General features: G+C 31.7%; 1 protein-coding gene across 1 annotated transcript in view; it reads right to left on the reverse strand.

Annotated features, from left to right (window-relative positions):
• LOC148944080 (uncharacterized) overlaps positions 1-26,909 on the reverse strand; it is a 152,467-nt gene that overhangs the window by 74,466 nt on the left and 51,092 nt on the right. Inside the window, exons 3-4 of the mRNA XM_089100790.1 lie at positions 6,914-7,081; positions 3,295-3,465 (exon numbers count right to left, since the gene is read on the reverse strand). Coding sequence (XP_088956916.1) covers positions 3,295-3,465; positions 6,914-7,081 — 339 coding nt within the window. The remainder of the gene's footprint in view (positions 1-3,294; positions 3,466-6,913; positions 7,082-26,909) is intronic.

The raw sequence follows: 26,909 nt of genomic DNA on the forward strand, positions 1-26,909 counted from the left end.
TCAAGCCTATTACCTCCGACTCATTATATATTCATGCCTGCAAATATTATGCTATTACGGGGAGGCAACCCGTAATAGATAAATTAGCTAGGAAGAGGTTTTTCAGCCCAAAGACGCCCATCAAAACATACCAATCCCGGAAGAATTGTCCATTAGTCAGAATCCCGTGCGAATGCTGTGTTGTTTACTAGGCTATAGTTTCCTCGAGGGGCGCCACTCCTCAAGTGGGAATAGAGTTGACCGCAAGGTCCCCAGTCTTGCAGGTACCCCGAAAAGGTTGAGGCAGCCATTTGCAGAGGCCGTTGTCCATAGATCTGGATCTTACGCCCTGCCACAGTTGTCCTCCTATAAAAGATCCTCCCGCGATGGTGTTCTGCATCACCATGCAATTAACCCATCGCTGCGAGAAGGTTTGCAACTCAAGGAACTTGTGGATAAACCAGTGGGCCCTTTTGAGTGTACATTTGAGGGGCCTTCTTCCTCCTCCGCCTGTATTTATGACCCCGGGCAAGGGTCATAAGGGTCAAGTACCTTGGTGTCCTGATAGATGACTGTTTAAGTTATAAACCCCATATAGAGTTGTTAAGTAGTAGGATTGCAAGGAATATTGGGATTATGAGAAAGCTGAAGAATTTTTTCCCCTGTTATGTAATAAGGTCTTTGTATTTTTCTACTGTTCACCCGTACCTTTTGTACTGCAATGTCGTTTGGTCGAGTACTTTCCCGACACATCTACTTCCGCTTCGTGCGATGCAAAACTCAGCTATTACAGTGCTTTGTGGTGATAAAAAAGGTGCATCAGTGAGAAGGAGATATGTTGAACTACATATTCTGCCTTTACAAGGAGTTTCTAAATTTATTCAGCTTTGTTTTTGTTTAAATATGAGCGTGGATTATTGCCACAATGTTTCGGTCAAATGTTCGTGGCTGGATGTAATGTCCATGAATACTCAACCAGAACAGAATCCCAGATAAGACGACCTCAGGCTTCAACTCGAAGATCATTCTTCTTTATCCGTCATGTGGGACCAGGGTTTTATAATAGTTTACCAAATGAATTATTAGTTGAAATATTGCTAGTTTTAGGAGTAGGTTAAAATCTCTGTGTTTTGGTGAGTATAATATAGGATACTGCCCCCTTCCCTAATATGAACATTAAACCTGTTATTTGAAAGTATCAAACCTAGATTCAGTTTGATTTTATTTGTACTTTCAAAGGCTATTCAAGAAACGTTTTCAGTAACGCGCCAATTACCCAGTAGGTTTTAAACTTTTACAGAGAGAAGAAGGCAAAACCCAAAAAATTGTTTGTGATGATTTTCGGTTATTTCAAGCTTGATTTGCATATTCAGTTTAAGTTTCGCTCGTTTTAAGATTAAATTATTCATTTATATTAGTACCAATTGTATGTTTGTTTGCTATGATTGTTTATTTAATTTATGTTTATTTTGGGTTTCATTTATACCTCAATAGCAAAATATATTTTGCATAGTCAATTAAAGCTTTCCTTGTTTTAAAATTTATTAATTTGTTTAAGTTTATCAAAATTCCCTATTTCAAAATAATTCTTTATTCCAAAACAAATTAACAGCTTTGGCAAGAACTAATAAAATTAAACTGAATACTTGACATAATAATCTTTGAATCTTTGACAAAACATAATAAATATATTTATATATTAATAAATATATCATTCCAACGGACAATTCCAACGAACTCAACTTAAAATTAAATATTCACCCTCTTGGACCATTCTTAGGTCTATTCATACCTGAAAATTGCAGATTTCTAAGTTTCTTTTTGTTGGGGGGGGGGGGGTCAAACTAAGAAGTTGTTAGGGATATATCCCATTTCCGTCAGTGTTGTCATGTTTAATCGTGAAAATAAATTCCCCTCCCACCAGAAGAAAAAGTACCCCTTCTTAGGCTGTTTGGACATGAGAGAAGCTGGAAAGTTTTTGGGCCAGGGGTCACTTTCGTCCTCGGGTCCTGCAGAACAGAAATATTTGTGCTAATCCGGGCCAAACCACTTCAATAATGGTTCATATTATAAATCTTTGAAAAAAACTTTGAATTCATCTGCACAAAACACATTCTGTATTTTTTGTTTGAATCTAGTTTTTTCAGTAAATTAATGTTCTACATAAGGCCTTCTTAAACTAAGGATTGCGACTCGAAATGGGGTCGAATAGCAAAATTCTGGGGTCGCGAGAGATTTTAATGTTAAATATTTAAATAGACGATTTTATAGCATCTAGATGTGTATTTTTGCAGAAATACTCTCACAAACCTGTGCTCAAAAAAAGTTTGGAATGCACACACACGCGTTCAGCAAGACCATGTTTTTAATACTGAAGGTTTGGAAAGAAAAAATTGTTGTTGAAAATGCACAGATGGTGTAAGATGCACAGATGGGGCAAAAATATTGGTTTTAAATCATTTTTTCGAGCTGCTCATTATAATCGTTTAATTTTTACTCACTGCCTTATTCTCCAAGAGACACTTGCAGCAAAAAACATAGCACCAGAATTAAACGATGTACATTAGGATGCTGTCAAGATTATAAATTCTATTAAGAGCAATGCCCTTAAAATCCGGTTACTTTCAAATCTCTAAGGATACGGATTCCAACTACACAACTTTGTTATTACATGCAAAAGTAAAATGGTTGTAAAGAGGTTGAAGTTTAAGAGTATTATTGTTATTAAACCGTGGAATTGAAATATTTTCAAACTGTATCACCAACTGTATCACCCACATCTCAACTTGTATCACCAAAAAAAATGCAATATATTTACTTCAAATGTTAAAATCAAAAGTTTTATAAAATAAAGCGTCAACATTTGGTAATTGTGGTAGAAAAAAAAATCATTCGAATTTTTTCCAGTGTGGACAATTTTATAACCGAGAGAAACCTTTCTAAAGCGTTTATTTCAAAAATTATTGTAGATCACTTCATAGCACTAGTAAAACAGTTCTGTACATATTTTAGATTAAATATTGATTTCAAAAAGGTAGCTTGGATTCAAAGACTGTTTCATATTGGCTTAAGTGAGTTTAACCTGTCACTTAAAGTTCAAGAGGAATCTGCTGAATTAGAACTTGAACCACCCACAATCGCTGATATGGTAAAAAATTAAAAAAAAATTCATGAAAGACTACATAAACGGTTTGGCAAACACCTCTAAATTGGAATAGGATGAAACAAAAGTTCTATCTCAAGATTAAGTTCTTTTGTCCTATTTTTGTCCCATAAAATATTATCCAATACATTTCAATCAACAAAACACAATACCTTCATTGTTAGAACATTTGGGCTGCAATTCCTGGGTGTCGTATTCAAATTTACACGGTCCTGAAATGCTCGGTAAATTGAGCAAGGGAACATCTTCACGTTTTGGTGACAAAAGATGGTTTGGAAAAGGAAAGGGCTTCTCAAGGTCATCTGGTAAAGCAACTTCGACTTCTAAAACAAATTTTAAATTAAACAGACATAGAAAAATTTAACAGTAAAGCTTACTAAACAAATCTGACTGCTTTTTCTTTTTAGTTACGTGTAAAAATGTAAATATACAGACATTATATGTGTGCATAAAATTAGATGTATATTCAGGTTTTTTCAAATATCGTTTCTAAAATCTGCTTTTTATAAAGCAAAATAAAGCCTGAAACACTAAACGAAACTCATTAACATAGAACGAACAAAAACCTGAAATTCACAGAACAAAATTCATAGCATAGACACTAATAGCTGGATAAGCGTAAATTTAGGATAACATACTGAAATAAAAAAAAATAATATTGAATAAAAAAAATATAACTATAAACATAAACAGTTTACAGCTTAACAATCACAAAAAATTGACACAATTAAAGGTAAAAAAAAAAAAAAAAAAAAAAAATACCAATAAATTGGGAGTTTTCTGCATAAGTTCCTAAACAATAAACACAAAATATAGTCTCCCAAAGTTTAATGGCTGAATTCAACTAACTTTATTCCTCTCTTACATGTCTTATAACTTGATATTCCCATCTGAAGCTACATGACTACCCCTACTTTGGTGGTAATATATTGTTCATCATACCTGCATACAGAAAAGATTGACTGAAAAATTATCTACAGGATGATTACTTGTCTCACCAAATTTACAAACAAACGCTAATAATCTGAATTTAAATGTGTGTTGCAGCACAAAAAAGCCATTTTTATCACCCCTCAGCTCTTAATCCTTAGATCCAAGAACATATGCAGTTACATTTTTGTTTTTCTTAGAACCACTTAATGAGCAAGGAGAAAAAAAATGGACAATTATTTTCTAGAGCTAAGTAGCTTTTCTTTTACTATGAATTGAAAAAGTATATTTTACAAAAAAGTATTGAAAAAAATATCTAATGTACAAAAAAGAAAATATAATGAGTGATTTCTTCAATTTTGCTTTACATTTCAAAATTGTAACGGTAATGAACAACCACATTGGTTGATCAACAATAAATAATAGGCTCAAGAGGGTATGAAACCTTCAAAAAAAAATAATACATCTTGAATCAAAGCATGCTTTTATGCCAGTAAACCAAAATAATTTTTGAAAGACAGTATGAATCTTTAAATAGAGCAAAAAAAATCCTTAGCGAAATTAATGACCATTAAATGAAAATATTTACAAATGTCACATGAAGTTTCAGACTGTATTGCTAAAAATAAAATGCCGTTCACTATTCGAACAGATATTGTACTACATGCTGCCATTTGTAGAAAAATTATAGAAATACTAGAAGAATTCATATGCCAATGAAATCAAAAAAATTCTTTGTCAAACAACACTGTCTCGAACAGAATTTCGAATATACAAAGACCAACTATTGCAAATTGTTACAAGAATTAAAGAAATCCCAAAATTTTCAATTCAGTTGAACGAGATAACTGAAATTAAAAAATTGGATCAATTGTTAATATATGTCAGGTACATTTATAAAGATTCGTGGAGGAAGAATTCTTATTTTTCCTTCCTATGAAAGACCATACTACAGGGAAAAACATAATTATATTGTAAAGTTGACAAATATTAATACTGAAGGTTTGGAAAGAAAAAATTGCTGTTGATAATACACAGATGTTGTAAGATGCACGGAGAGGGCATAAATGTTGGTTTTAAATCATTTTTTCAAGCTGCTCATTATGATCAAGTAACTTTTGCTCACTACCTTATTCTCCAAGACGCCCTTGCAGCAAAAAACAGACCCAGAATTAAAAAACATGCTTCAGGATGCTGTTATGATTATAAATTTTATTAAGAGTCATGTCCTTAATAGCCGTTTATTTTCAAAGCTCTATAAGGATACAGATTCCAACCACACAACTTTGTTTTTACATGCACGTGAAAGTAAGATGGTTGTAATGAGGCTGAAGTTTACGAATATTATTGTTATTGAAGGGTGGAATGGAAATATTTTCAAACCAAACGCAAATGGTTTCAAAATGACTTATGACCATCCAAGATGTTATTTGTCGTTGCAAAATTAAACAATCTCAACTTGTATCTAAAACAAATGTAATATATTTACTTCAATTGATAAAACTGAAAGTTTTATAAAAGTTTTCTCAGCTTTATGCTGACGTTAGAAGCTTTATGACTAAGTAAGGTCGAAAAAATTGAACGAAGCCTCCGATAAAGGTAGAGACCTATAGCTTTTAAATGTTACTGGCATAATTTTTATTTATTAGGCCCCTATGTAACTTTGGCCATGGTTCCTTTGCACCTTTTGTCAACATCTTTTTACTTAAAAAAAACGTTGCATGGGGGGGGGGGGGGTTAAGAAGGCGTAATCTGGTTTAGAGCTTAGAGCAAAGATCATACACGACTTTTGTCATAAAAAGTATGTAGCAGGATCCAAATACGCCGACAGAAGTTTATAAAAATAGATGACGTTTGACGTTAACTAAAAATAGTTATCCAGGAGCAAAAGAAGAAAGAAATGTGAAAGAAATGTTCATTAAGAAATGTACACTCCTTCTCCCATGCAATCCTAAATCGAATCAAATTTATGGGCACTTCTTATTCAAAAGACCAAGTCAAATGTGACTCAAGTCAAAAGACCAGGACAAATTTTTCGTGGGGAAAAAGTCTTTGGGGGGAATTTTCCAGGGTCAAGTTTCCAGGAAAAATGTTTGTTTGTTTGTTTTTTACATAATGTTTGTATTTAGCAATGAATATTATTCATTGCTAAATAATATTCAAAACGTCTTACGTCCAGCAGCATCGAACATTCAACCAAAATTTAATTTGTTATGGAATAAGAAAAAATATACATATTTATCTATTTAAATTTTAATTTAATACTAACCACTCAACGCCTGCGTTCAAATATTTTCAAGTGAACTAAGACGTTCACAGAATAGGCTAAGGGTAGGCTACTAAGACGTTTATGTTTTAGGCTACTACAAAAAAAAAAAAAATATTAAGGCATAGGCTACAAAAAAAAGCAATTGTGATGAAAAATAGGGCATATGATTTTTAACTATAATAAATACAATTTTGTGAATTATTGTGCAATTTTTAATTTTAGATTTTGTATGTTTCTAAACAAATTCTAGTAATATATCTTTTCATATGTACAAGTATATTATTACCTAATAAATATTTCATATATCATGCATATTATTTATTATAAATATATAATAAATATATATAAGGCTTACTATCAAACCTTTTGAAAAATACTAAAACATGCCAAACTAGGCTACTTGCAGGCGAAAATTTAAAAATGTTCATGAAAGACTACAAAAACGGTTTGGCTAACACCTGCACATTGGAATAAGATAAAACAAAAGTTTTATCTTAAGATTAAGCCCCTTTGTCCTATAAAATGTTATCCAATACATTTCAATAAACAGAAACACAATGTTTCAGATATACCTTCATTGTAAGAACATTTGGGCTGCAATTCCTGGCTGTCGCATTCCATTTTACATGGTCCTGAAATGCTAGGTAAATTGAGCAAGGGAACATCTTCAAGTTTTGGTGACAAAAGATGGTTTGGAAAAGGAAAGGGCTTCTCAATGTCACCTAATAAAGCGTCTTCAGCTTCTAAAACAAATTTTGAATTAAACAGACATAGTAACATTTAACAGTAAAGCTTACTAAACAAATCTGACAGCTTTTTCTTTTTAGTTACGTGTAAAAATGTAAATATACAGACATGATATGCATACATAAAATTAGATGTATGTTCTGTTTTTTCACAAATCATTTCTAAAATCTGTTTTCTATAAAGCAAAAGAAAACCTGAAACATTCAACGACACTCATTAGCATAGAAAGAACGAAAACCTGAAATTCATAAAACAAAATTCATAAACCAAATCCATAAAACAAAATTCATTGCATAGAACTAATAGCTGAATAAGTGAAATTTAAGATAACATACTAAATTAAAAAAATGAATATCGAATAAAAAAATTTCAAAAAAAAAAAAAATTAAAGCTTAACAATCACAAAAAAATGACACAATTAAAGAAAAAAGAATACCAATCAATTGGGAGTTTTCTGCATAAGTTCCTAAACAATAAAACACAAAATATAGTCTCCTAAAAATTAATGGCTGAATTTAACTAACTTTATTCATCTCTTACATGTCTTGTAACTTGATATTTCCACCTGAAGCCACAGGACTACCCTTACTTTGGTAGTAATATATCGTTCATCATACCTGCAGACAGAAAAGATTGACTGAAAAATTATCTACAGGATGATTACTTGTCTCACTAAATTTAAAAATAAAAGCTAATAATCTGAATTTAAATGTGTGTTGCTACACAAATAAGCCATTTATATTACCCCCTAGCTCTTAATCCTTAGATCCAAGAACATATGCCGTTATATTTTTTTTTTCTTATGACCACTTAATGACAAATAAGTTAAATGTATAGAATTACCTTTTTTAATGAAAGAATCCTCAGAAAGCGTGATGAGATCAGCCATTTTCGGAATTTGTTGTAAGTACATGAAAGATATATGAATAGACTTAATGCAAATTATGAGAAGCATAATACTATCATTTAAACTTTGATACGACACAGATTTTAGTCAAGAGAGTCCTAAAATACAAAAAATATAGTGATATACTGATGACTAATAATGACTTTTAACCACTGCAAAGCACATTTTATCTTAATACAGTTGAAAGCACAGGCTCAACTCCTTTAGCAGTCAAAGGCATTAGGAATCTGGCTATTTCTTTTCTTTTAAGAAGAGGGACCAAAATTCATACACTGCCTTTTTGATGTAACTATTTTTAAAGCGCAGTTGTTGATTTTAAGTTATAATAAACTTTCACGGTAAAAAAGCGAAACCTTATTCTATTAGCTGTTACGGCTGCTAGCTGCATTCTTTTAGTAAATTTTTCAAGCCAAAAACTATTAGGTTGGAAAATTTGATTTAACTCCTGAAATGACAGCTTTATTCATGGTTTTAATGCTTAAAACCCTGCAAAGTGTAGGCCCACTATGTATATGCCATTATGTATTTTCAAAAGGATGTATCTAGTTGTTCTTACTTTTAGGGCTTCAAGAATGTGACAATAGACCTAAAATTAGATCGCGAAAGAATTATACTATAGCATTTTATTAATCAGTGAAAAAATAAGTAATTACCTTCTAAAGGATTTAAAATTCAAATTTAAAGTGAAATCCAAGCAGTTTAAGAAACATTTCCAGAAAAATTAGTCTTTAGTCTTTTAAGGTCCACTAAAACGTAACAATATTTGTCTTACATAATTCTGAAAAATCAATCAACTGTTTAGGTTAACTTATGAGGACAACTCGGTTAACTAAGGTTAAACTGGTAAGAACCACTTAAGACAAGGTCTAAATTTGCCTTTAATTACTTTTTTATACAAATTAATTAAAAAAAAACTTTCCGAAAAATAAGTTTTTCAATGAAAAGTAAAGGCCATTTTAAACTTAAGCTCAGCATATTCAAATTCCTTTTAAAATTCAAACTAAAAACGACCAGAAATTACAATTAAAGAATAAATGAAACCCAAAATGTAAAATTAATAAATAAATCTCAAAACCAGTGAAACTTAAATTGAATATGCAAATCAAGCTTGAAACGAACAAAAATTCCCACAAACAAGAGTTTGGGTATGACCTCTTTCTCTCACTGTTAAAGTCTAAAACCTACTGCGTCAATGCCGCTTTACAGAAAACCAATTTTATGACAGATATTTTCTTTTATACTTAAAATTGAAAATAAAAATTAAAATAACATTTTGAACTGTTGAGCTTTCAGCAATTAATATCATTATACATCAAATATTCAGTTTAATTTATTAGCTCTTTTTAAAGTTGTTAAAGACGAATATAATTTCCCTACAAATAAGTGTTTGGATACTGCCTCCTTTCCTAACTGTAAATAAAAACCAAAAGCCTACTGCTTCATTGGCGCTTAACTGAAAACGGATTATATTACAAATATTTTCTTTTCCAGTTCTTACAGTATTGAAAATAAAAATACAATTACTGTGAAATAAATTCTTGAACTGATGGATCTTTCAACATTTAATATCATTATACATTAAATATTCAATTTGATGTTGTTTAAACTTTCCAAGACAATTCAAGAGGCACATAGTTTTAAGTAAAGCGCCAATGACGCAGCAGATTTTAGAGTTTTACAGTGAGAGAAGGAGGTCATACCCAAACTCTTGTTTGTGGTGATTTTTGTTCGTTTCAAGCTTGATTTGCATATTCAATTTAAGTTTCACTCGTTTTAAGATTTTATTATTAATTTACATTAATATCTATTGTATGTTTGTTTGCATTGATTGTTTATTTAATTTCTGCTCGTTTTAAGTTTCATTTATGCTTCAATAGGAACATTTCTTTTTCTTGCTAAGCTTGATATTCATATTCAATCTAAGCATTACTCGCTTTAGATCTATTTATTCATTTATATTATAACTTGTTGTATGTTTTTGCTATGATTGTTTATTTAATTTCTGTTCGTGTTGGGTTTTTCATTTATTCTGTAATAGTAATTTCTGGTCGTTTTGAGTTTGAATTTTAAAAGGTATTTGTATCTGCTGAGCTTAAGTTTAAAATGGCCTTTACTTTTCTTTGAAAAACTTATTTTTAGTAAAGTTTTTTTTAATTAATTTTTGTTCGTTTTTGATTGCAAAAAATTTCGAGTTTTTCAAAATTCCTTATTTCAAATCAAAGTTTAAAAAAAATCAAATATTCATCAAAATATCAAAACTGATATCAAAGTAACAATATCAAAGTAGAAAATGGGTTTGTGCCAACCTCGGAGTTTTTATTATCTGATTTTTGAACTATTTTTGACAAAATTGCTATCTCAAAATTTTAATCGGATGGGTTTGGGGAAAAAGGGCGTGGGGGACTGGATTAAGCTTCAGTCTCTTTTGACTCTTTAAAAGTGAACTAGAACTTGCTATTTTCAATCAAATGAGCCCTCTCTGAAGTTTATACGAGTATCCCTTCTACAAGAACCATATATATCCCTTGAGTATAACTTACAACGCCTATCCCTGGGCCCTGGGGGGTTGTGTCGACATAACTTAGAACGCATTCCCCTGTGCCCTGGGGGGTTCTATTGACACCGGATTTTTCTTATCCGACCTTTGAACTATTTTTAATAAGATGTCTATCTCAACATTTTCATCAGATGGGTTTTGAAAAAGAAGGCGTGGGGGGGGCTAGCTGCCCTCGGATCTCTTTTGAATATTAAAAAATGAGCTTGAACTTTCAATATCCAATCAAATGAGCCCTCTCTGAAGTTTATACGAACATCCCTTTCATACGAAGGTTTTTGTTAGAGTTTTAGTTTAGTTTCGTTTTATTTATTAGTTTAGTATTTTTAGCTTATATTATTAGCGTTGTGTTTTTGTTGATTTTCTATTTTAGTTTAGTTTTAGTTTAGAAATTTGTCTTAGAATTACGTTTTTATTTAGATTTATAGTTTAGTTTAGTTTTAGTTAAAAGTTTATATTTTTTATCTTAAAGTCTTAGCTTAATTTTATATAGAGTTCTATTTTAATTTAATATTAGTTCATAGTTTAGAATTTTACCATAGAGTTTTAGCTTAGAGTTTTACTTAAAGTTAAATTTTAGTTGCAGTAATGAATTTGGAGTTTTAGCTTAAATTCTTAGCTTAGAATTTTACTGAAAGTTATGTCTCGGTTAAGATTTAGTTAAGAGTTTCGAGTCTTAGCTGATTCTTAGCTTACAGTTTTTGTTAGAGTTCTAGTTTAGCATAGTTTTACTTAAGAGTTAAGAGTTTTACCTTAGAGTCTTAGCTTAGAGTTTTTGTTAGAGTTCTAGTTTAGTTTAATTTTAGTTAAGAATTTGATGTTTCACCTTTGAGTTTCAGTTAGAGTTTTAGTTTAGTTTACTTTTAGTTAAGAGTTTAGTGTTTTACCTTAGAGTCTTAGCATAGAGTTTTAGTTAGAGTTCTAGTTTAGTTTTAGTTAAGAGTTTAGAATTTTAGCTTAGAGTTTTTGTTAGAGTTCTAGTTTAGTTTAATTTTAGTTAAGAATTTGATGTTTTACCTTTGAGTTTTAGTTAGAGTTCTAGTTTAGTTTACTTTTAGTTAAGAGTTTAGTGTTTTACCTTGGAGTCTTAGCTTATAGTTTTAGTTAGATTTCTCGTTTAGTTTAGTTTTAGTTAAGAGTTTAGAATTATAGCTTAGATTCTTAGCTTAGAGTTTTTGTTAGAGTTCTAGTTTATTTTAGTTTTAGTTAAGAGTTTAGATTTTTTGGCTTAGAGTCTTTTGCTTAGAGTTTTTGTTGAAGTTCTAGTTTAGTTTAGGTTTAGTTAATAGTTTAGAGTTTTAGCTTATGAGTCGTAGCTTAGAGTTTTTGTTAGATTTCTAGTTTAGTTTAGATATAGTTAAGCGTCTGGAGTTTTACCTTCGAGACTTAGCATAGAGTTTTAGTTTAGTTTAGTTTTAGTTATGAGTTTAGAGTTTTAGCTTAGAGTCTTAGCTTAGAGTTATAGTTAGAGTTGAAGTTTAGTTTATTTATAGTTAAGAATTTAGAGTTTTTAGCTTAGAGTCTTAGTTTAGAGTTTTTGTTAGAGTTCTGGTTTAGTTTACTTAACAGTTTGGAGTTTTATTATAGAATCATAGCTTAGAGTTTTTGTTGAAGTTTTAGTTTAGTTTAGTTTTAGTTACGAGTTTAGAGTTTTTTTAGCTTAAAGTCCTAGCTTAGAGTTTTAGTTAGAGTTCTAGTTTAGTTTAGTTTTAGTTAAGAGTTTGGTGTTTTACCTTAGAGTCATAGCTTAGAGTTTTAGTTAGAGTTCTAGTTTAGTTTAGTTTCAGTTAAGAGTTTAGAGTTTTTAGCTTAGAGTCTTAGCTTAGAGTTTTTGTTGAAGTTTTAGTTTAGTTTAGTTTTAGTTAATAGTTCATAGTTTTAGCTTAGAGTCTTAGCTTAGAGTTTTTGTTAGAGTTTTAGTTTAGTTTAGTTTTAGTTAAGAGTTTTGAGTTTTACCTTAAAGTTTAGATTAGAGTTTTAGTTAGGGTTGAAGTTTCGTTTAGTTTAGTTATAGTTAATAGTTTATAGTTTTAGCTTAGAGTCTTAGCTTAGAGTTTTAGTTATAGTTATTGTTTATTTTAGTTTTACTTAAGACTTATAGCTTAGATGTTTAGCCTAAAATCTTAGCTTAGAGATTTAGTTAGAGTTGAAGTTTAGTCTAAACTAGCAGAACCACAAAATTCCACAATATTACATAGAAATACAAAAACTTTAGTTTAGGTTAGGTTACGTTAGAGATTAGTTTTCTCCACGTTTAAGTTAGGTTATTTTAGGTTAGCGTAACATGAGCGCTCATGATAAACTAACCTACTATAACCTAGCTTAAACGTGGAGAAAACTAACCTCTAACCTAACCTAACCTAATCTAACCTATGGTTTGGTATTTCTATGCAATATTGTGTAATTTTGTGGTTATGCTAGTTTAGACTAAACTTCAAATCTAACTAAATCTCTAAGCTAAGATTCTAGGCTAAACCTCTAAGCTATAACTCTTAAGTAAAACTAAAATAAACAATAACTCTAACTAAAACTCTAAGCTAATACTCTAAGCTAAAACTATAAACTCTTAACTATAACTAAACTAAACGAAACTTCAACCCTAACTAAAACTCTAATCGAAGACTTTAAGGTAAAACTCAAAACTCTTAACTAAAACTAAACTAAACTAAAACTCTAACAAAAACTCTAAGCTAAGACTCTAAGCTAAAACTATAAAATCTAAACTAAAACTAAAATAAACTAGAACTTCAACAAAAACTCTATGCTAATACTCTAAGCTAAAAACTCTAAACACTTAACTAAAACTAAACTAAACTAGAACTCTAACAAAAACTCTAAGCTAAGACTCTAATCTAAAATTCTAAACTCTTAACTGAAACTAAATTAAACTAGAACTTTAACTAAAACTCTAAGCTATAACTCTAAGGTAAAACACCAAACTCTTAACTAAAACTAAACTAAACTAGAACTCTAACAAAAACTCTAAGCTAGGACTTTAAGTTAAAAAACTCTAAACTCGTAACTAAAACTAAACTAAAACTTCAACAAAAACTCTAAGCAATGATTCTATGATAAAACTCTAAACTCTTAAGTAAACTAAACCAGAACTCTAACAAAAACTCTAGACGCTTAACTATATCTAAACTAAACTAGAGCTCTAACAAAAACTCTAAGCTACGACTCTAGGCTAAAACTCTAAACTATTAACTAAACCTAAACTATACTAGAACTTCAACAAAAATTCTAAGCAAAGGACTCAAAGCAAAAAACTCTAAACTCTTAACTAAAACTAAAATAAACTAGAACTCTAACAAAAACTCTAAGCTAAGACTCTAAGCTAAAACTCTAAATTCTTAAGTAAAACTAAACTAAACTAGAACTCTAACTAAAACTCTATTCTAAGACTCTAATGTAAAACACTAAACTCTTAACTAAAAGTAAACTAAACTAGAACTCTAACTGAAACTCAAAGGTGAAACATCAAATTCTTAACTAAAATTAAACTAAACTAGAACTCTAACAAAAACTCTAAGCTAAGACTCTAAGGTAAAACTCTAAACTCTTAAGTAAAACTAAGCTAAACTAGAACTCTAACAAAAAACTGTAAGCTAAGAATCAGCTAAAACTCGAAACTATTAACTAAATATTAAACAAACTATAACTTTAAGTAAAACTCTAAGCTATGATTCTAGGATAAAACTCTAAATTCTTTACTGCAACTAGACTAAACTTTAATTATAAATAAAACTCTAATTTAAGAATCCATGTTAAAACTCTAAACTTTTAACTAAAACTAAATTAAACTATAACTCTAAATAAAACTAATCTAAGACTCTAAGCTAAAAACTCTAAACCCTTAACTAAAACTAAACTAAACTAGAACTCTAATTAAAACTCTAAGTCTAAGCTAAAACTGTGAACTAAAACTAAACTAAACTAGAACTTCAACAAAAACTCTAAACTAAGACTCTAAGCTAAAAACACTAAACTCTTAACTAAAACTAAACTAGAACTCTAACAAAAACTCTAAGCTGAGACTCTAAGCTAAAATTCTATACTCTTAAGTAAAACTAAACTTAACTAAAACTCTAAGCTAAGTCTCTAAGGTAAAATTTCAAACTCTTAACTATAATTAAACTTAACTAGAACTCTAACAAAAACTCTAAGCTAAGACTATAAACTCTTAACAAAAACTAAACTAAACTAGAACTCTAACAAAAACTCTAAGCCAACACTCTAAGCTAAAACTCTAAATTCTTAACTAAAACTAAACTAAACTAGAACTCTAATTAAAACTCCGAATCTAAGCTAAAACTCTAAACTAAACTAGAACTACAACAAAAAACCCTAAAATAAGACTCTAAGCTAAAACTCTAAACTCTTAACTAAAACTAAACTAAACTAGAACTCTAAAAAACCCTAAGATAAGACTCTATGATAAAACTCGAAATTCTTAAATAAACTTGTTCTAAACTAAAACTCTAATCTAAGACTCTAATCTAAAAACTCTAAAATCTTAACTATAACTAAACTAAACTATAACTCTGACAAAAAATCAAAGCTAAGACTCTAAGCTAAAAACTCTAAACTCTTAACTAGAACTAAACTAAACTAAAACTAAAATCTAAGACTCTAAGCTAAACCTCTAAACTCTTAACTATTACTAAACTAAACTTCAACTTTAACAAAAACTCTAAGCTAAGGCTCTAAGATAAAAATCTAAACTTTTAACTATAACTAAACTAAACTAGAACTTCGACAAAAACTATGCTAAGACTCTATGCTAAAAAACTCTAAACTCTTAACTAAAACTAAAATAAACTAAAACTCTAAGCTAAGTATCTAAGCTAAAAACTCTAAACTCTTAACTATTACTAAACTAAACTTCAACTTTAACAAAGACTCTAAGCTAAGACTCTAAGCTAAAAAATCTAAACTCTAAACTAAAACTAAACTAAACTAAAACTCTAAGCTAAGACTCTAAGATAAAATTCTAAACTCTTAACTACAACTAAAAAAGACTATAGCTATAACGAAAATTCTATGCTTATAATTTCTTATAAAACACAAAATTGTTAATTAAAACTAAACTAAACTAGAACTCTAACAAAAAATCTATGCTAGGACTGTAAAGTAAAACTCAAAATTCTTAACTAAAACTAAACTAAACTAAGACTCTAAGCTAAGTCTCTAAGGTAAAACTCAAAACTCTTAACTATATCTAAACTAAACTAGAACTCTAACAAAAACTATAAGCTAAGACTCTAAGCTAAAACTCTAAACTCCTAACTATTACTAAACTAAACTTAAAGTCTAACAAAAACTATAAGCTAAGACTCTAAGCTAAAACTCTAAACTATTAACTAAAACTAATCTAAACTAAAATTTCAAAAAAAACTCTAAGCTAATACTCTAAGCTAAAAACTCTAAACTCTTAACTAAAACTAAAATAAACTAGAACTCTAACAAAAACTCTAAGCTAAGACTCTAAGCTAAAAAACTCAAAATTCTTAACTAAAACAAAACTAAACTAGAACTCTAACAAAAACTCTAAGCTAAGACTCTAAGTTAAAAAACTCTTAACTAAAACTAAACTAAACTAAAACTCTATGCTAAGTCTCTAAGGTAAAACTCCAAACTCTTAACTATATGTAAACTAAACTAGAAATCAAAACTAAAATAAGCTAGAACTCTAACAAAAACTCTAAGCTAAGACTCTAAGCTAAAATTCTAAATTCTTAACTAAAACTAAACTAAACTAGAACTCCAACTAAAACTCTAAGCTAAGACTCTAAGCTAAAAAACTGTAAACTCTAAACTAAAAGTAAACTAGACTAGAACTCTAACTGAAACTAAAAGGTAAAACATCAAATTCTTAACTAAAATTAAACTAAACTTCAACTCTAACCAAAACTATAAGCTAAGACTCTAAGCTAAAACTCTAAACTATTAACTAAAACTAAACTAAACTAGAACTTCAACAAAAACTCTAAGCTAAAAACTCTAAACTCTTAACTAAAACTTAACCAAACTATAACTTTAAGTAAAACTCTAAGCTATGACTCTAAGCTAAAACTATAAATTCTGAAATTTAACTAAAAATAAACTAAACTAGAACTCTAACTAAAACTCTAAGCTAAGACTCTATGGTAAACTCTAAACTCTTAACTAAAACTAAACTAAACTAGAAATCTAACTGAAACTCAAAGGTAAAAAATCAAACTCTTAGCTAAAATTAAACTAAACTAGAACTCTAACAAAAAAAAACTCTAAACTCCTAACTAAAACTAAACTAAACTTCAACTCTAACAAAAACTCTAAGCTAAGACTCTAAGCTAAAACTCTAAACTAAAACTAAACTATACTAGAACTTCAACATAAATTCTAAGCTTAGACTCTAAGCTAAAAACACTAAACTCTTAACTAAAACTAAAATAAACTAGAACTCTAACAAAAACTCTAAGCTGAGACTCTAAGCTATAACTCTAAACTCTTAAGTAAAACTAAACTAAACTAGAACTTTAAGCTAAGACTCTAAGGTAAAACACCAAACTCTTAACTAAAACTAAACTAAACTAGAACTCTAACTGAAACTCAAAGGTGAAACATCAAACTCTTACTAAAATTAAACTAAACTAGAACTCTAACAAAAAACTCTAAGCTAAGACTCTAAGCTAAAACTCGAAACTCTTAACTAAAACTTAGCCAAAATAAAACTTTAAGTAAAACTCTAATGTATGACTATAAGATAAAACTATAAAATCTCAACTGTAACTAAAATAAAATTCAACTATAGATAAAACTCTAAGCTAAGACTCTAAGGTAAAACTCTGAAGTCTAAAATAAAACAAAAATAAACTAGAACTCTAACAAAAACTCTGAGATGAGACTCTAAGATAAAACTCGAAACTCTTAACTAAAAATTAACCAAACTACAACTTTAAGTAAAATTATAAGCTATGACTCTAAGCTAAAACTCTAAATTCTGAACTGTAAATAAACTAAACTATAACTCTGAATAAAACTATAAGCTAAGACTCTAAGCTAAAAACTCTAAACTCTTAACTTAAAGTAAACTAAACTAGAACTCTAACAAAAACTCTAAGCTAAGACTCTAAGCAAAAAAAACACTCTAAACTTTTAACTAAAAAAAAACCAAACTAAAAATTTAAGCTAAGACTATAAGATAAAAACTCTAAACTCTTAACTAAAATTAAACTAAACTAGAACTCTAACTGAAACTCAAAGGTAAAACATCAAATTCTTAACTAAAATTAAACTAAACTTCAACTCTAACAAAAACTCTAAGCTAAGACTCTAAGCTAAAACTCGAAACTCTTAACTAAAACTTGACCAAACTACAACTTTAAGTAAAACTATAAGCTATGACTCTAAGCTAAAACTCTAAATTCTGAACTGTAACTAAACTAAACTAAACTAGAACTCTGAATAAAACTCTAAGCTAAGACTCTAAGCTAAAAAAAAACTCTAAACTTTTAACTAAAACTAAACCAAACTAAAACTCTAAGCTATGTCTCTAAGGTAAAAATTCAAACTCTTACGTACCTATAACTAAGTTGTGGGTGAAAAGGATGGGTACTTCAATTTGTAAAATGGGTTTAGAACGGTCATTAAGAAAGTAAACTGTTCTTAATTGCATTTGACAATTTTTGGGTTGTTTTTAGCATTCAAAAAGATGTAAAGTAAAGTTGTTTATTTAAAGAATTGGTTCTTCAACTGTCAAAATGGGTTTAGGATGGACATTAAGAAAATAACTTGTTGTGAAATGACTTTTGAAAATTATTGTTCGATGTTGGAGCATTCAAAAAAGCTGTAAAGTAAAGTTGTGGGTGTAAAGAATGGGTACTTCAATTTGTAAAGTGGGTTTAGGAGGGACATTAAGAAAAGAACTTGTTCTGAAATGCCATTGAAAAGTATTGCTTGGTGTTGGAGCATTCAAAAATCAGTATAGTAAAGTTGTGGGTGAAAAGAACTTGTAAAATGGGTTTAGGATGGACATTAAGAAAATAACTTGTTCTGAAAAGATATAATAAAGCCATAAAAAAGTATTAAAAAATGGGGGCTCAGGGGCCTTTGGGGCTCCGGGGGTTCTTTGGGGCTCCGGGGGTCCTTGGGGGGTCTGGGGGGCCCTTTAGGGCGGGGTGGCCCTTTGGGAGCCCTGTGGACCTTTGGGGACTGGGGGAGGGCCTTTGGAGGCCCGGGGAGGGCCTTTGGAGGTCTGGCAAGGGCCTTTGGGGGTCGGGGGGGCACTTGAGGGCCGATTGGTCCTTTGGGAGCCCGGTGGACCTTTGGGGCCCGGGGGGCTTCCTTCGGGGTGGGGGGGGGGTATGCGGCGCCTTTGGGGTTGGGGTAGAGGACCTCACGACACTGTTAAAATACAACTTGTGTATTATAACGACCACAGAGTTTTACCCTCAAATTCTCTTCAAAAATCATCTTTTAAATCATCTTTTAAAATGTCTCTAACTGTTTCGCCGAAATAATTCCATATAATGGCTAAAACGTTTTCGCCCAAATAATCCCTAAACGTAATTTCAGCGAGTTCCTTTTGTTTTTGGCATCCCTGTGCTTTCACATTTAAAATTACAAAGAAACCTTTTCGCGCGCTAATCACTTCAGCGCTAAGATCAAAACATTCGCTCGGAAACGATTCTCTTTAGAAACAACAAATTAATTCCCCTTTCGTGAATCAATAATTCCCCTTAGAAACAACAAATTAATTCCCCTTTCGTGAATCAATAATTCCCCTTAGAAACTACAAATTAATTCCCCTTTCTTGAATCAATAATTCCCCTTAGAAACAACAAATTAATTCCCCTTTCGTAACATATCAATCAATCTTGACATCACCTGTCAGACATTATTAAACTTCGCCTGGAAACAATTTGATTAATGATTGACAGTGCCTGTTCGACATTATTAAACTTTGCCCGGAAACAATTTGTTTATTGACTGGTTTTAGGTAAGAGACATAAATTGTTGTTGACATTTATTAATGGTATAAACTACATTTTTTTCCATTTTCAGGGACAAAAACAATAAAATATCCATAAATTGCTATACTGGTCGTTTTTTTTCAAATTCTCAATGTACAAATCACAAAAACATACAAAAAATGCTTTCTACATCTATTAAAGTGAGAAAGTTCCTGTTTTTCAATTCTCACTGACAAAAATCATAAAACAGACATAAATTGATGTTGACATCCATGAAAAACATCAAATAAATTGACCAACACACATAACCGTTCTAAGAAACATCCATCAAAGTGAGAAAATTCATGTTTTTTCAAGTGAGAAAAATTCTGTTTTTCCATTCTCACTGACAAAAACCATAAAACAGACATAAATTACTGTTGACATCCATGAAAAACATCAAATAAATTGACCAACACACACAACCGTCCATGAAACAACCATCAATGTGAGAAAATTTCTGTTTTTTCAAGTGAGAAAAATACTGTTTTTCCATTCTCACTGACAAAAACCATAAAACAGACATAAATTACTGTTGACATCCATGAAAAACATCAAATAAATTGACCAACCCCCATAACCATCCAAGAAAACATCCATCAAAGTGAGAAAAATCCAGTTTTTTCATTCTCAATGACAACAAACAGACATAAATTATGTAAAAAAAAGTTGTAGGTGGCAGCAGGGGTGAGTGACACCAGCTCATGAGGCCTCTCTACTATTATTTATTTTATGGAATTACACTTATTTTCTCGATAAATTACAATAAGGTATTTTTTGCTATGTATCATATTAATGTGTGTTTCGTAATTTGTTCTGTTGTGATTTCTTTATTTTTCATAAATTTTTGTGTGTATATGGCTCTTGGGCCTTGGAAATACACGATCTATCTATAATTTCCAGAACTTTCAACTACGTTGAACAAAATGGCTATATCAAAATTTTGATTCGATGTGTTCAGGGAAATGGTGGGCGTGAAAGGGGTGTCAGTTGCCTTAGAATTACTTTCGACTATTAAAAGGGGAACTAGACATTTAAATTTCCAATCGAATGAGACTATTTTGAAGTTTCTAAGACACCGCCTTCTATAAAACCTTATAAGTATAACTCAAAACCCTTGCCTTGAGGGTTGTGGGGGAGTGTACTCCAAAAAACATATTTTCTATTTGAAAATCAACTACGCTGAACAAAATGCCTCTCTCAAAATTTTGATTGGATGTGTTTGGGGGAATGATGGGTAAGGGGGGGCGCTAGTTGCCCTCCAATCGCTGTCGACTATTAAAAAGGGCAGTAGCCCTTTGAATTTCCAGTCGAATGAGCCTTTTTTGAAGTTTCTACGACAACGCCTTCAATAAAAAGCTTATATTCCCCTAGGGCATAACTTAAAACCCTTGCCCTGAGGGTTGTGGGGGATTGTCCTCCTCAAAAATATATTTTCTACCTGGAAATCAACTACGCTGAACAAAATAGCTATCTCTAAATTTTGACTCGATGTTTTTGGAGGATTGATGGGCGTGGGGGGGGGGGCTATGTGCCTTCAATCACTGTCTAATATTAAAAAGAGCAATAGCACTTTGAATTTCCAATCGAAGGATCCTTTTTTGAAGGTTATACGACAACGCCTTCTATAAAAACCTTATATGCCGCAAGGGCATAACTTAAAACCCTTGCCCTGAGGGTTGTGGGGGATTGTCCTCCTCAAAAATATATTTTCTACCTGGAAATCTACTACGCTGAGCAAAATAGCTATCTCAAAATTTTGATTGGATGTGTTTGGCGGAATGATGGGCGTGGGGGGGGGGGGGCTAGTTGCCCTCCAATCACTTTCGACTCTTAAAAAGGGCACTATCCCTTTGAATTTCCAATCGAATGAGCCTTTTTTGAAGTTTCTACGAAAACGCCTTCTCTAAAACCTTATATGCCCCTAGGCATAACTTAAAACCCTTGCCCTGAGGGTTGTGGGGGGGGGGGGTCTGTCCTCCCCAAAAACATATATTCTATCTGGAAATCCACTACGCTGAACAAAATGGCTCTCTCAAAATTTTGTTTGGATGTGTTTGGGGAAATGATGGGCGTGGGGGGGGCGCTAGTTGCCCTCCAATCACTTTTTACTATTAAAAACGGCACTAGTCCTTTGAATTTCCAATCGAATGCCTGTTTTGAATTTTCTACGACAACGCCTTCTATAAGAACCTTATATGCTCCCAGGGCATAAAATATGCCTCAAAAATATATTTTCTATAAGGAAATCAACTATGCTGAACAAAATGGCTATCTCAAAATTTTGATTGGATGTGTTTGGGAGAATGATGGGCGTGGTAGGGGGGGCTAGCTGCCCTCCAATAATTTTCTAGAACTCTCGATTTCCAATCGAATGAGCCCCCTTTGAAGTTTCTACGACGACCATTTCCATATGAAGTTCCCCTGGGGAAAAAAAAATAAAACATTGGAGCCGTCTGGCCTTTACTATAGGCAACGCTACATCTTGCCTCTGATATTGTTTCAGCATCAATGCCAATGTTATTATGAAATCAATTTCGCCTTTCTATTAAAACTCTTTAATTATACTAGAAGACGATATACTAATGTGAAAAACAACAAACAATATCCCTATTCAATAGATTTTCTATATACCATGGTTGCAGTGACAGCTGTAACCTAAGACAGAGCACACAGATATTGAAATAGCCAGAAACACTTTAAAATGGCTTCGATTTGAAACAAAAATTAACCATAAGTTTGCTGTCCAACCTTTTCTAATGGTTCCTCTCAAATCTTTTTTAGCTCTCTAATCCTTTTGTAGCAATATCAAGATTGATATTGCTACAAATTGATATTGCTACAAATTGATACAGATTGATATTGCTACTAATCCTTTCCTCTCTAATCCTTTTGTAGCAATTAAATAAAAAAAACAAGTTTTTTTAACTGAAAGTAAGGAACGACGTTAAAACTTAAAACGAACAGAAATTATTCCGTATATGAAGGGGCTGTCCCCTCCTCAACGCCTCGCTCTTTACGCTAAAGTTTTTTTATTGTTTAAAAAATAGAGTTGTGAGAAAGTCAAACTTTAGCGTAAAGAGCGAGGCGTTGAGGAGGGGACAGCCCCTTCATATACGGAATAATTTCTGTTGGTTTTAAGTTTTAATGTCGCTCCTTACTCTCAGTTAAACAAACTTGTTTTTTTTATTTAATTTTTGAACTCCTTTGAATTAATGCAGGTTTTGATTTTGGCTCATCGTACATGAATAACTAAAACAAAATTTGCATATTATATTTGGTTAAATGGCTTTCTCGAAACTTGTTTAATTTTATTTACGAACGTTTTTATTAGTAATAAATATACGTAACTTGGAATTAACTTACGTAACGAACTTCTATATTCATAAATTTTTAACACGTATATTAGGGGGTTCGCCCCCTAGTCAATACCCTGTTCTTTAAACTATAGTTCGAATTTTTTTTCCAGTTCTTTAAAAATGACCTCTTAATCACAATCAGTTGATCAGTTGAAAAACTTGTTTTTTTGTATTTAATTCCTGATCTTTTTCTTTAATAATGCTGGGAAATCCGGCGCCCCTTCATAGCAATGTCCCTTCCCCCATGAAAACTTCCTTCATGGAAAGATCCTTCCATATAGCCCCCGACCCTCTCCTTCCCCCACCAACCAGAAAAAATAACCACAGAAAAAGTCATTATACTTACAAATAAAAAAAAATAAAATTTAACAATTATTAAAGATAATAAATTTAAGACATCCCCCTGGGGACTTTGGGGGATCAAGTCATCCTAAAAGAAATTTTTATCATATTTTCTCAAAATTGGCTATCTCAAAATTTTGATCGGGTGACTTTGGGAAAAAAATGAGCGTGGGAGGGGGCCTAGTTGCCCTCCATTTTTTTTTGTCAATTAAAAATGGAAATATAACTTTTAATTTTCTTTCAACTGAGCCCTCCCACTATTTTAACGGACCACTGGGTCTATACGAACACCCATGGTTAAAAAAAAAAAAAAAAAACAAAAAAAAAAACAAATAAACACGCATCCGTGATCTTTCTTCTGGCAAAAAATGGAAAATTCCACATTTTTGTAGATAGGAGCTTGAAACCTCTACAGTAGGGTTATCTGATACGCTGAATATGATGGTGTGATTTTCATTAAGGTTCTATAACTTTTAGGAGGTCTTTCCCCCTTTTTTTGAAAATCAGCCAAATTTTCTCAGGCAATTAACTTTTGATGGGTAAGACTAAACTTGATGAAACTTATATATTTGAAATCAGCATTAAAAATTGATTCTTTTGATGTATCTATTGGTATCAAAATTCCATTTTTTAGACTTTCGGTTACCATTGGGCTGGGTTGCTCCTTACTTACAGTTCGTTACCACGAACTGTTTGATACATTTGTAGCAAATCAAGAATATCGAGAAATAAAAAGATATTTTAGTTTCAAACAAATTTTCTGTCTTCCAAGGGTGTGTTAAAATGGTACAGGATTCTTACTGATTTATTTTGAACTATTTGGAGACCTCGTAAATGTGAAAGGAAACATCCAAACTACTACTACTAACAACTCCCCGCAGAAATAAGCTGCTTGAGGCCAACAGAGCTACGCACGCTTCTTTTCCATCCCAATCTATTCAAAGCCTCCCTCTTTAAACCCTCCCAGAAAGTTCCCATTTCCTTTAAATCTTTCTTTATGGCATCGCCCCACCCCGGACGAGGACGACCTGCTTTCCGTTTAGCCCTAGACGGTTAGCCAAAAAAGACAATCTTCGGGAATTTGTCATCCTTCATCCGTGGAACGTGCCCTAGCCATCTCAAACTATCTTTCATCATAGGCCGAGGAAGCAGGATTGAAACACATTTTTTTGTTTTTCTGCCTACTGTTTGAAACACGGTCAGTCAGCCAGGTACCCAGAACAATCCATAGGTAATTTCTCTGGAAAACATTTTCTTCCAAACTTTTTTTAACTGTGAAAAAACACCCTGAGCCCTGGCTATTCTACTTTTAACATCTTCACTGCTCCCCCTGTTTTTGCTAATTATACTACCAAGGTAAATGAAGATGCCCACATGATCAATCTTTTCGTTACCCATCGTCACCTTTTAATCTTCACTTGTTCCTAGCCTTAGTGACTTAGTCTTCTTAACATTAATTTTCAAGCCTATTCTAGCACCCTGAGCTTGCAAATTCTCTAGAAGGTCATTCACTTTGCTCACATTTTCATCTAGGACGCTTAAGTCATCAGCATAATCTAATTCCAGGAGTATTTTCCTCCCCATTTGATTCCGTGGTCTCCCAATGCCTTTCCTGTGCTCCTTAAGACAAAGTCCGTCAAAATGATCCGTATAAAGGAGGATAGAACACAACCCTGCTATCTCCTGATTTAATACAAAACCAGCTGCTAACCTCATTTCCTACCTTAACCGCAGCAGTGTTATTCTCGTATATAGCACTAATTACTTTAATATATTTGTCTGATATACCATACAAGGATAATACCTTTTCCAAAGTTCTTCTATCAACAGAATCGAACATAAAACACTACCCTGCTTAACTCCTGATTTAATACAAAACCAGCAGCTATCTTCATTTTCTACCTTAACCACAGCCGTGTTATTCTCGTACATAACACTAATCACTTTAATGTAATTATCTGATATACCATACAAGGATAAAACATCTGTAAAGCTCTTCTATCAACAGAATCAAATACTTCCTCATAATCTATAAAACTGAAGACCAAAGGCGTTTGACAACTCAGGCACTTCTCAATTATTAGCCTAAGAGTGAAGATTTAGTAAACACATCCTCTACCTTTTCTAAAACCATACTGTTCTTCTCTTAAAACTTTGTCTACATGATCTCTCAGTCTAAAAAGTATCATATTACTAAGTAATCTGCTACATACAGAGACCAGACTAATGCCTTAATATTTACCAAGCTCACTTTTATCACCTTTTTTATAGTGGTTTAATAAAAGTTTTCTTAAACTTGTAAGTACTTCCCCTTTTTTAAAAATCATATTCATAATCTTCAGTAACTTATTTCTAACCTCAGATTCACCATAATTAAGAAACTCATTTACCAAACTATCAGCCCCAGAAGCGTTATTATTTTTTGATCCTTTCAATACTGTCACTGATTCTCCCTCACATAACAAATCTTCCTTCACATCCAAGGTAAAACAAACCTTCACTTTCCTCTATATCTGTTCCTGCAACAATATATGGGTTTAGCACACTCTCAAAATATTCTGCTCATCTCTCATAACTCTTTCCTTATCACTAATTGTGGTCCTATTTCTATCTTTGATTGGGACAAGTCTGGACTGACTACTCCCTCTCAATTTATTAACATGCCAGTACAATATTTTACTATTATGCCGTCTTTACAGTACTTTTCGTACTTTACATTTTCATAGGATCTACCATTCAGATAATTCTTGTACAAGCCCCTTCTCCTCTATTAAATATAAAGCTTTTTCAATAATATTACTAGCTGCAGTCACATCTTTCTTCCTTAAGACACCATCAGCAGCTTCACAAATTGTTTTTTCAAATTATTCTAGCCATCTTCTACTTTGTCAAATTTTAAACTCTCAAGTTTAGCGTTCAACTGTTCTTGGAAAGTTTCTCTTGAATTCTCATCCAGGAGTCCTACCAACATAATAACTTTCCCGGAGGTAGTTACCCTTCCAAAATTTCACGCTCAGGCAATATTGAAATTAGCATTCAACTAATGAAAAATATGAAGTCCTCATAATCTGGTATGGAAACAGAAACTTTAATCTATGCAAACAACCAAGATTCATGGACACTGTTGCCATGTATTTACTAATAAGTGCTTTAAACAACAAAGCCGAATCAATATAAATATTTAAATGCATTCACTTTTTTTATGGAAGAAATTCCAATATTAACAATTTAAAATGAGGCATACCTCAGTGACCTTGAACTTCTCTAAAAAACAATAAATTCCGACTTCTCTAAGTTAGGCATTAGTTGATTAGCATGAAACCAAGAATTTACATTCAAAGCAACAGTTTCGAGGGACAATCGTAGGTCCTCTTCATTACTCACCTTCAAACTAATTGCTGTGTCATTCACAAATAGTATCGGTAATTCTTCTTCCAAAGGCATGCAATTTGGAAGATCATTTATATAAATTACAAAGTATTGGCCCCAATATAGACCCCTAAGGTGCCCCTATATTTTCTAGTGGAAAAAATATAAGATGATTCCTTCCCAACTAAGACTTTAAAAATTCTTTCAGATAAATACCATATCACTAAGTCAAGAGCTATTCCACAAATTCCTGTATTGTTCAACTTATCAAGAAGAAGAGCAAGGTCCATTGTA

This window comes from Artemia sp. Qi Xiang Cuo, chromosome 14, assembly GCF_049724085.1.
Source record: "Artemia sp. Qi Xiang Cuo chromosome 14, ASM4972408v1, whole genome shotgun sequence".
Taxonomy (NCBI): domain Eukaryota; kingdom Metazoa; phylum Arthropoda; class Branchiopoda; order Anostraca; family Artemiidae; genus Artemia; species Artemia sp. Qi Xiang Cuo.